Raw genomic sequence first — 12,134 nt, 5'->3', positions numbered from 1 at the left:
ATGCAGTAAAGCATGCTTGTTATACTCACTGTGGAAACTAAGGGGTTAATCCTCTGCATTGTGTGAAACAGCTTTTTGATTCTGCCTTCTCTGATCCTCCTCTTCTTCTACTGTCCCCAATCCATCTGCTGATAGTACAGAGCTCTAAGAGTCACTCTGCGCTTGTTTAGTTCAGAGAGTGTAGCACCCTCCTAGTTAGCTAGGGGGAGCTGGCTGATTAATTTCTAGATAGAAGGCTGAATAGCAGCCTGGGTGATAGTCATCAGGGTCAAAGCTGAGAGGCTCTGCAGGTAAGTTCCCTGATACCTCCTTCTGCTCTAGAATCATGGAGAAGATTCTAGAAGCAGTGGGTGGGGGTGAGGAGGGGCTGGTATCCACACTTAAAGGACCCTGGCCAATCCCCAAGCAGGAGGTTTTGTATGGGGCTAGGGCAGCCTTTAAGTGTGGCTGAGCCCAGGAGGGAACCCAGTGGGAAGGGGCCTAAATACAGGCTGGGACCTGGAAAGCCTCACCAGGAGGGATGACTACCTATGAAAGCAAGAAAAAAGCCAGCCCAGCAGAAGACCTAAAGGTAGCCACCTACCTGAACAAGCTCACAGGAAAGAGACTGAGTGAATAATTCTACACCCCCTGAGCCAGTTAAAGAGAAAAGAGCATTATGGTGGGAAACCTGACCTTACCTGGGACTGTTTAACTTAAAGTGGCAGGCACTGGATGTCCTTGCCCAGGGATTCCTCCCGACAGCTCGGTAAAGAAGAGGATTTATCTGGGGTCTGAGGTGGAACACCAGGAGAGGCTGGAGAGCTCTCCCCGAAGATTTTGGCTTGTATATAGTTGCCAGGAAGTTGTCCTCAGTTTACTGTTCCTTGGGCATCCCATGCATCCCGCAACCCCATCCAGGTTTATTACCCTGATAAATTCCAAAAAAACAAGTTCAAAAACTGTTTACTGTCTCTGGAATTCAAGTCTGTGGAAAATGCGTGTTGCCTGGCAGGACTATAGGAGGACCCAAATCTCTAGCAACTCCTAAGGGGATAGTGCTACAAGTGTATTGCTGGGGAGTTGTTTTTTTTTTTATTTGGGAGGTTGCATGTGATCAGCACAGGGCCAATCAGCACTGTCTGTACAGAGGGTCAGGGGTCATGCATCATCATAGGACATCATAGGAGGAGAATGAGAATTCCTCCTACAAGCTTTAACCAGTGCTCTGCTGGACACTGATAGAAGTCACAAGACTGCTATATACTGCTGATGAGAAAAGGTATTTAGCAGTTTATATTTACTACAATAATTGAATTTCCATGTTGTGTGTACTGTGGGAGACCGGATATAGTGAATGCAGGGTCCAGGGAGACCAGATATAGTGAATGCAGGGTCCAGGGAGAGCGGATATAGTGAATGCAGGGTCCGGGGAGAGCGGATATAGTGAATGCAGGGTCCGGGGAGACCGGATATAGTGAATGCAGGGTCCGGGGAGAGCGGATATAGTGAATGCAGGGTCCAGGGAGACCAGATATAGTGATTGCAGGGTCCAGGGAGACCAGATATAGTGAATGCAGGGTCCTGGGAGACCGGATATAGTGAATGCAGGGTCCAGGGAGACCAGATATAGTGATTGCAGGGTCCAGGGAGACCAGATATAGTGAATGCAGGGTCCAGGGAGACCAGATATAGTGATTGCAGGGTCCAGGGAGACCAGATATAGTGAATGCAGGGTCCAGGGAGACCGGATATAGCGAATGCAGGGTCCGGGGAGACCGGATATAGTGAATGCAGGGTCCGGGGAGAGCGGATATAGCGAATGCAGGGTCCGGGGAGACCAGATATAGTGAATGCAGGGTCCGGGGAGACCAGATATAGTGAATGCAGGGTCCGGGGAGAGCAGATATAGTGAATGCAGGGTCCGGGGAGACAGATATAGTGAATGCAGGGTCTGGGGAGACAGATATAGTGAATGCAGGGTCTGGGGAGACAGATATAGTGAATGCAGGGTCCGGGGAGACAGATATAGTGAATGTCGGGTCCAGGCAGACTAGATATAGTGAATGCAGGGTCCGGGGAGACAGATATAGTGAATGTCGGGTCCAGGCAGACTAGATATAGTGAATGCAGGGACCGGGGAGACCACATATAGTGAATGCAGGGTCCTGGGTTTAGTTACACTTAAATAGAAAAAAAAAAAAAAGGAGGTTTGCTTTAACTGACACATCCTTAATCTGTGATCAAGGGATCATTTACACTTGCAGTTGGGGGGTTGGGGTGGTAAAAACACTCTAAGCTTTTACCGACCCCCTCAAACTGCAAAGGCAGCTGTACACATGCTGAAAAAATGATCCCCCCTAGTCAAGTGAATGGTGCTGTGCCACAATCACTCTATAACCACAAGGTGGGTCAACATTTTGAAGGTTTAAACAGGTGGTGAGGAGTCAACAGCCTCTGAAAAGCAATTCACCACAGGGTTGCTTTTCAGAAGAGTGGAAGGCTCTGCTGCTAGTGTAAACCTTATGTGTAAAGCCTACGTGAAATGGAGGAAGTGCCATTTAACAATAATGTTGGTACTGAATGAAGCTGCTGAACAGTGTCTTGAAAAATCAGAAGCTCCAATTTAGACGGCACAGTCTGCAGCCACTGCTGTGGTAAGAAGCAAGGCCCAGCTTTCATTTTACCTGCTAGGAATTGCTGGTAAGAGCTGCAGACAGCAGTGCTGGAAGAGGAGAAGGATGGCCTTTAGGGCCAAGAAGGTCCCCTAGGAAGCCTGGTGGGCAAATCTGGTCTACAAAATAACCATCGACTCCGAATAGGAAATTCCTCGATAATGCCTTCCAAAACATAAACTCAAAGTCAGAAAATGTGACTTGTCATGAAGTGGAAGGTGAACACTGGGCATCGAATAAACGGATTAGGACACTCAGACGTTGTGTTTTGTTAAAGATACATTTTAATGTGTGGATGGTCTTGGGTGACATTACAGCATCTTTGTCACATGTGTAGACAGAATGTTGGAAGTGGGTAGAAATTGAAGTTACAAAGTAGGTTTTGAAAAATTCCTTTAGGCTCTCCAGTTCTATATCTAAAATATCCACGGGGTCGCCAGCAGCTGACACAACTCTTTGCAGTCACACTCGTAATTCGTTTATTACAGAATGAAATCAACATGAGCATTCATAGGCTCAAACCTGCCGAATGTATTCCTTTTTATTTATGGGAATGTTCTTTAAATGTTCAGCCTGAAATATTTAATATTTTGTGGTGGGCGGACTGACAACTCATGGGGCCCCCGGGCAATAAGGGATCATGGGGCCCCTGTGTCCTTACCCAAACTCAAAAAAGCCTATGAAAAAGGTACCAGGGGCATCTCATGGGGCCCCCTACTGACCCCGGGCCCTCGGGCAGTGCCCGAGTTTCCAAATGGTCAGTCCACCCCTGGATATTACCTATTGCTTGAAAACAATTTTTAAATCTGATAACTTTCCTCTCCCCATGTACTCTCCTCGCTTTGATTTAATTTTCCTGCTTCTCCCCCACTGTCAGTAACATCTACAGGGATCTTTGCCCTAGCAAGCCCATGACTCTCCTCTGAAGGTTGGAAAGGTGCAATGTCCTCTTCTGACTCTTCGCTGGAGTCGCTGGTCTCATGCGGCTGGAAGGGATGCCATTTTCTTTCTTCCACACTGAAATAAAATGGAGGAATATGTGACTTTTTTTTACAAATATAACATAAGAGGACCATTTTTGTTGTGTTGCATTATATTTCAGTGCAGAATCCTCCTCCCATCTTCTCCATAACACAGGAGGGGGTACTGTAGTCCATGTAGAGAAGTAGAAACAGTGTAACTGATAAGAGTGCAGCAAAAGCAAAGAGTATGAGGAGTGATCTGCTGACAAGATTTCTGGCAGGATCAACTGGTAATTTTTTTATTGTGCACTTTTGATGGTATATTTAAAAATAAAAACAAAACGGTTTCAGCTGTGAGCTTTAACAGGTGGTTAAGGACTTATCTCTTCTATGGGGCCCTCAAAGTGCACCATTTCCTGAACCCCCCCGATCTCTCTTGTGACTAACGACCCCAGAAGCAAAGTGTATTACATCATTGCAGGGTCACAGCTGCCATTCCTTGGCTAGTGTAGCCAAGGATGCAGCTATTCAAGCATGACCTGTGTTTGAATAGCTGCAATGGAGGGCAGGGGAGACAAAGGGAGTCTAATAGATCTTCAATGTCTCCATAAAGAAGACCTGTAACCAGGGGCGGACTGATCATTTGGAAACTTGGGCACTGCCCGAGGGCCCGGGGTCAGTAGAGGGCCCCATGAGATGCCCCTGGTACCTTTTTCATAGGCTTTTTTGAGTTTGGGCAAGGACACAGGGGCCCCAATATCCCCTATTGCCTGGGGGCCCCATGAGTTGTCAGTCCGCCCCTGCCTGTAACCTGTCTGTGCTATCACATCGGGGGCTTGTTAGCCCCCTTGTGATATCAATAAAGTTAAAAAAAATTGATAAAAATAATTTAAAAACATTTTTAAATTCCATCACCTGCATACACACCCCATATCAAAAGATCAACATAGGGCGAGCATTTGTATGTAAACATCAATTGCACCACACATGTGAGGTATCATTGCGAACATCACAGTGAGAACAATTGTTCTAGGACCATAGTAAACAGCTAGCTTTAAACTGATGACCATGTAGTCTGTGGAGACTTTTGTGTACTGTAGATCTTTGCGATTTCACAGCAAAGTGCAATTTTAAGGCTTCACATATTTGGTATCTACAATATTTACTTAACACAACCCCATCTTTTATATTCTACCATAAATTGGGTATGTTAATGTGTTTATTTGCACTAAAATCAAGCAGCTGCTGTACTTGCAGTGTTCTATGAGGAAAGTGGCAGGGTCTGCATCCCTTTAGATGGGATTTCCCTTTGAGAGTATCTCACCAAAAAGTTTTTTTTGCAGGGGATGCCCAAAATCTGACTTGTATCGTAGAGCAGACTTTTGGATAAATCAGTGAGCCAATCACACAAGCAGGAAATTACATTTCTGGGGAGCGTTCTGTACACCATCTGTGTACAGAATGTCTCCAGTTAGCCATGGCATTTTACAAAAAATTGCAGCGCTGCAGATTGTAAAGAAAAGATAGTTTTTAATAACATTCAGTCACAATATGACTTTTATAGCTATTTTACATGCTTTTTTTTATTTTCTATTTTTTCCCACAAAAGTGGAATTGCCATTTAACCTAGCTCCTAAAGCTGGCCATAGATGGTTAGAAAATCAAATTAGTTAGGAAATCGTTTGAAAATAGAAGCAGATTCACCTATCACTGTACCGAAAAAAGTCCACCTATATTTTAGATTATTTTCAGCATTAAAGCATCATTTCTTGTTTGATCCAGGCTAAACGTTTGACAGCCTTATGTGTGTCACGCTTTGAACTTTTTTCAATCAATTTTACTTACACTTAGAAAATTGTTTGTTTGAAAAAAATTATCTTATTTTTTATAACGAATTGGATATTGATAGTAAAACTGAGCGCACTAACCATTAGAAAATCTAACGATTGTTCGGTTCTCTGATTTTGTGCTCTATGGTCTTCCCATTTATGGCTGGCTTAACACTTATCCATGCTGACATTGTAGATAGTTCATGCTCTCTGGGTTGAGATTAACTGAATAGACAGACAAATGAGATAGATAGATAGATAGATAGATAGATAGATAGATAGATAGATAGATAGATAGATAGATAGATAGATAAACTAGAGATAGATAGATAGATAGATAGATAGATAGATAGATAATAGATAGATAGATAGATAGATAGATAGATAGATAGATAGATAGATAGATAGATAGAAAGATAGATAGATAGATAGATAGATAGATAGAGATAGATAAATAGATAGATAGATAGATAGATAGATAGATAGATAGATAGATGATAGATAGATAGATAGATAGATAGATAGATAGATAGATAGATAATAGATAGATAGATAGATAGATAGATAGATAGAAAGATAGATAGATGTCCCCTTTTATTTTACTGGAATCATATATGTACTATAACCAAGGTTCATATGGGCAGGGCTTTTTTTCCTCAAAAAATAGGTGCAGGAACTCCCCCCTTCTGAGTCACTTTATGTTTTTGCCCCCTACTCAGCTCCCAGTATGGCTCCTTTTAGAGACTACAGACCCATGTATTATTTTGTGGTGCTTAATATTTTGTAAGGAATTTGTTATTGATAACCAGAAAAACAGATCCCCTGCCACCAGCAACAATTGGCCCCCCAAGCAACAATAGATTCTTCCAGCAAAAATGGACCCCAAAACAGAACACCACCCCATCAACAATAGACCCCCAAAAGCTACACCAGATCTCCCGTCAGCCAACATCAGCAGACTCTACAGCGGCCAGCAACAATAGACCCCTCCCTCAGCAGTAGATCCCTTCCAGCAATAATTGACCCATCCCAACAATAGATCCCCCACCAGCAACAATAGACCGCCCCAGGAGCAATAGGCCACCACACAAAAAGAGATCCCCTTCAGTGACAATAGATCCCCAGCAGCCAGCAAAATAGATCCTACAGCACCCCTTGCCGTTATATACGTTCAGTGCTGGAGGTGCCGAAACTGCATTCATCCACGTTCCTACTGAAAAAAAGCCCTGCATATGGGTGTTTCCATCAGGGGCGTATTTACCACAGGGCAAACAAGGCATTTGCCTAGGGCGGCATTTTTCAGGGGGGCAGCGCCGCCCCCCTGAAAGAAGGAATGGAATAAGGGACACATGCAGCATGGGGACCTGGTGGGATCTGAGAGAGGCTGCGGGCTGCTTGATGGTGTATGCAGAGCCTGACTCTTATTTCCGGGGATGTCCGGAGCTGTGAAGGTGAGTGTGTTATCTCTCGCCGGGGTGGGTGGAGATTGCCACTGTATAGGGGCACTGGTAGTGGAAGGCTCTCTCGAGTGGGTGTGTGTGTGTGTGGGGGGGGGGATTTTTGTGTTGCCTAGGGCAGCATGAAACCTAAATACACCATTGGTTTCCATTTAGGGGTTTCAGTTGAATTAAATACATACATTAGGTAATGTCTTCCCTCCAAGTCTTGTTCATTCATTCTTGAGCCAAAGCACCAACGTTTTGGGAACTTCCGCTCCATTCTTAGAGTTGTTTCGTTGATCTAAAAATGGAAAACATTAAGGACAAGTTTCTGAGGTGCAGTTGGTTGAACTCAATGGACTTGTGTCTTTTTACAACCTCGCTAACCCTATGTAACTGATATGCAACTGTTGGCTGAATTCAATGGAGTTGGATGGTTTTTCAACCTGACTAACTATATGGAACTCTGACAGACATTATTGAATAATAATTTTTAAAAAAAGACAAAAAAAACCCTAAAAAAACCAGAGGACAGGAAAACGTACGACCATCTGTCCGCCAACTGAAGCTCCGCAGAGGATGGGTGATGCAACAGGACAATGACCCAAAGCATACAAGTAATTCAACAAAACAATGGCTGCAACAGCACAGAATACACCTTCTGAAATGGCCCAGTCAAAGTCCTGACCTCAACCAGATTGAAATGCTGTGGCATGACCTTAAGAGAGCGATTCACACCAGACATCCCAAGAATATTGCTACACTGAAACAGTTTTGTAAAGAGGAGTGGTCCAAAATGACTCCAGATCGTTGTGCAGGTCTGATCTGCAACTACAGGAAACGTTTGGTTGAGGTTATTGCTGCCAAAGGAGGGTCAACCGGTTATTAAGTCCAAAGGTTCACATACTTTTTCCTCCCTGCACTGTGAATGTTTACATGTTATGTGCAATTAAACCATGGCAACATCTAATGTTTGTGTAGTATTATGTTCAGCAGACTGTGTTCTTCTATTGTTGTGACTTAGATGACGTTCAGAGCACATTTTATGCCCAATTCATGCAAAACTCCACATAATCCCAAGGGGTTCACATACTTTTTCTTGCAACTGTAGATAATGGAATTCACACAGCTTTTACTTTCTGACTGCTTATCATATTTCTTGAGGTGCTAAAATACCAGGATAGTACAGACATCCCCAAATGACCCCTTTTTGGAAAGTAGACACCCTAAGCTATTTGCTGAGAGGCATTTTGAGTCCATGGAAGATTTATTTTTTTTCCAGAAGTTTTTGGAAAATAAAAACATTCATGCAAAACTCCACGTAATCCCAAGGGGTTCCCATATTTTTTCTTGCAACTGTATATATATATATATATATATATATATATACTGTATATACATATACACATTATATATGACATAGAAGAGAACAATTTAGAAATGTAGGGCTGGAGTGCTGTCACTCAATTACTATACTTCCTCTACAATAGTATCAACTTCTCCTACGTTTGTTATTTTGATCCAATGTCTAATTCTTGACATTTAGAAATGACTTTGTGTTTTGCAAAAGGTACTCAGAGTCTGCCAAAGTGACCTTTGATCCAAGTTCAAGTTTCCCAATGACATGCCATCTAAGTCCTCATGCACATTTGATGTTTTGATAATGCTGGTAACGCTATGTAAAGTCATGTTAAAAATGGGAGTTTTTCGGCTTTTTTAACCATTTTTGCATTAGCGTTTAGCGACATTTTCTCACGTTTTTCCACGTTTGCGTTTTCTTAGCATTTTTCATCAAAAGATTTTTTTTTTTTTGGTCAAAAAAACATCCGAAATGCTGGTTTTCAGCGTTTTACCACATTTTGCAGCATTAGAGCATTTTTTACAGCTAAAAAACTCCCATTAGCTCTGGATTTTTTTTCCAGCCAAAAAACATCCCAGCCATAAAACTTTGATTACAGTCTATGTGTGTATGCACACATAGGGTAACATGCTGGGGGGCGTACTAACTGTAGAAAAAAATGTCAAAAGCCAAAAACAGTCGCTGTAAAAACGTCCAGTTTGCATGAGGACTAGCAGTGTGCATTGTTGAGAGTCACTCAAGCCGATGCCTCACCTGTGCCTTCCATAATTCCTCCTTCTCCTTCACCATGACTGCGTGTGTGGCTCCCATCATGGCAATGAGCAAGTTGAACATCAGAAGAAAGGCAATCACACAAAATGAGCCATACAGTAGAATGTACATTCCAGGGAGGTCCACAGCATAGTTGGCAGGGCCATTGAGGATGTTCATGAAGAGTTCATAGGTGCTTTCTAAGGAGATGGTGAATGGGTAGAAAGCGCCAAGAGCTGTTTGGTCTACTGGCAAAAATATGATGTACAGAGCTGGAGAAAGGGAAAAAAACTATTAGAAATCAAGGGAATTAATCCCTGTGCTACAGCAGAGATAGGGTGAGGCCAGAGAGCAAAAGAGCATGCTTAGAGTTGCTGTTGAAAATAGCCAGAAGATCAAAGGTTGAACACAGGGGCGGACTGACAACTCATGGGGCCCCTGGGCAATAGGGGATCATTGGGCCCCTGTGTCCTTGCCCAAACTCAAAAAAGCCTATGAAAAAGGTACCAGGGGCATCTCATGGGGCCCCCTACTGACCCCGGGCCCTCGGGCAGTGCCCGAGTTTCCAAATGGTCAGTCCGCCCCTGGTTGAACAGGATTTACTGAAATTGGAGGGGCACACAGAATTTCACGTTTGCTCTTTGTTCTATCATGCATGCTGAAATAGCAGATGTGGTAATGCACGTGGTCAGAATAGCACCAATTGCAGAGCTCCCGCTGTACACAGGACGATGTCTTTTGTCACACTGACTTATAAAGGTTGGTGTTCCCTGTGACTGTGTGTGCAGCCTTCTGCTGCCATCTGTTGGTGTGTTACAAAATTAGTCTCTAAACTTTTTGATACCACCATAGCCCCCTCCGTATTTCCATCACCCCTCCATACGACCCCTTCCCCCATCTCCATAACCCCCTATTATCCCAAAAACCCCTCCTTATCTCAATAACTCTTCATCATCTCCATAACTTCTACCCCTCTTCCCTTTCATCACTCCTCCTTCAGCAAAAGCAAAAAACACAGGAAGTTATCAGCTCACAAGTATTTGTTGAACAGATATAACAAAATACTTTCAATTGTATATTTAACAGACCAAAAGGAAGCAAATAAGAGAGTTTCTTTGATGGTATTTTTATGCTTTAGGGGGGACAGGCTCAACTGGTAATGACAGTGGTAACCAGGGCTGCTGTTTGAAACCATGGGGCCCCATACAGTCAATTTGACACCCCCCCCCAAAAAAAAACAAAAACAGTTTACTAGGCTTTGGTTATGAATGAACACAGTGAGTGATCTGTACTGAGCACTCATTGTGTTCATCCAGGAAAGAAAGGGGCTGGTAAAATGTGACATATTTACCAGACCTTTCCACCATTCTCCATTTTGAAGTATCCTATTGTGTGCTTGCAGCTGCTGGTAGGCAGGAGGGGCGGATAGCTGGCAGCACTGTAGGGGCACACAGGGGGCTTGAGCAGCATGGGGAAATGTATGATGCACAGGGAGGGTAATAAGGTGCGACAGGGGGGCAATTGCTGGAACCAATCCCCTGTATGGCTCTCTTTGCAGCAGCTGAAAGCCAGTGGGAGGGAGAGGAGAAGAAGCTGCTGCAGAGAGAGCTATACAGGGGATCGGTTCCAGTAGTTGCACCCCCACAGTGCCAATCACCCTCCCTGCCCACATCCGATTCACCCTGCTAGCCTGGGCCCCATACAGGAGTACTGCTGGTACCCCCTTATCCACGGCCCTGGTGGTAACCAGGGGCGGACTGACTGTTTGGAAACTCGGGTACTGCCCGAGGGCCCAGGGTCAGTAGGGGGCCCCATGAGATGCCCCTTGTACCTTTTTCATAGGCTTTTTTGAGTGTGGGCAAGGACACAGGGGCCCCATGATCCCCTATTGCCTGGGGGCCCCATGAGTTGTCAGTCCGCCCCTGGTGGTAACCATTCATGATACGGGTACATTCAGGATCCATCTAGCAAGCATTTACAAACATTTCATCTATAAAATGACGATGCTGAATTATTTCTTTTCTACATACCTGTGCTGTAACCAATCACCACTACAGCCATAAGCCAAATAAACTTCAAGACATCAGTTGAACCGATCTGTAATATTAAATAGAATATACAAATGTAGACAGTTAAAGTGGAACTAAATTTAAAAAAAAAAAACAAATTTGTTAGCAGAGATTTATTTTTGGCATTCCTAAAGATGTTGGAAAGGAGCCAGGCGCCAGGACGATCGATACAAGTCGGCCACAATTTGCATTGATGCTGTGCATACTTGATCCTATGGCAAATGCTTAAGAGAACCAATTGGCTTCAAAATGGGTCATTCCCCGTACCGAAGCAAATGCAAAAAAAAAAAGAGGTGGGATGCTTGCGACCTTAGATGCTTGGTTGTAACTAATGTTGTTTTTAACATTTTTTTCACTCAAACTTTATTTATGTAGCACCCTCCTAGGTAGGTTGCTAGGATGTATGTAGTCTAGTTTAGTATAGTGTGGTCTTCTGCTTAATAGGACGCTACAATTGTTAAGTGAGAGATCCTGTGTGGCTCACAGTGGTGCTGCTTCTGTGGTTGGTTCCTCTGTATCCTGGAGATTTTGGAAGGGAGTTCCAGCCAAGGAGCTCATGCTGCCCAGAGGCCGTGCGTGGGCGACCCAAGGGCCAGAATGCTTCAAAGAGGGGGATGTCCACAGATCCTGTCTGGTATCATGGAGGAAGGTGACCTGCAGTAAGGGCCTTCAGGATAGACTGTTCTATATGGATGCTGGGATGTGTGCTGTTTAAAGCCCTTTGGGACCTGCATACTCAGCTGCTGGGTATAAGCTATATAAGCTATATAACCGGCTGGTGTCCAGAAGAACAACTGTCCACTAATTCTGCATATCTAAAGAGGGACTTACTGTACAGTTCCACTTTGACAAAGCTGTCCTCATACTTGTTTCGAAGGCCATACCTTCTTCATCAGAGCTGGCCTTCGAAACGCGTCAGTTAAACTGAGTGTCTACCCCCACGATGGGACTCACGCTGGCTCCTTATCTTTGAAGTCCCTGTGAGGACGTACATGCCTGATTTTATTCGCTGTTTGTGAGTACTTTTTCTTATTAATAAATTTTTGTTTATTGAGGTAATGCGCAAGGTCT

General features: G+C 43.9%; 1 protein-coding gene across 3 annotated transcripts in view; it reads right to left on the bottom strand.

Annotated features, from left to right (window-relative positions):
• Nucleotides 1-2,915: 2,915 nt before the first annotated feature.
• LOC149441703 (transient receptor potential cation channel subfamily V member 6-like) overlaps nucleotides 2,916-12,134 on the bottom strand; it is a 28,153-nt gene continuing 18,934 nt past the window's right edge. For all 3 annotated transcript variants that reach the window (XM_089657026.1, XM_089657025.1, XM_089657027.1), the window contains 4 exons: nucleotides 11,025-11,091; nucleotides 8,998-9,266; nucleotides 7,085-7,185; nucleotides 2,916-3,671 (listed from right to left, as the gene is read on the bottom strand). In XM_089657026.1, coding sequence (XP_089513152.1) covers nucleotides 3,455-3,671; nucleotides 7,085-7,185; nucleotides 8,998-9,266; nucleotides 11,025-11,091 — 654 coding nt within the window. In that variant the 3' untranslated portion in view covers nucleotides 2,916-3,454. The remainder of the gene's footprint in view (nucleotides 3,672-7,084; nucleotides 7,186-8,997; nucleotides 9,267-11,024; nucleotides 11,092-12,134) is intronic.

The sequence above is a fragment of the Staurois parvus genome, unplaced genomic scaffold (assembly GCF_062004578.1).
Source record: "Staurois parvus isolate SC_StPar_1 unplaced genomic scaffold, SC_StPar_1.0 ptg000957l, whole genome shotgun sequence".
NCBI classification, from domain to species: Eukaryota; Metazoa; Chordata; class Amphibia; order Anura; family Ranidae; genus Staurois; species Staurois parvus.
This window is presented reverse-complemented; position numbering and strand designations above follow the sequence as displayed.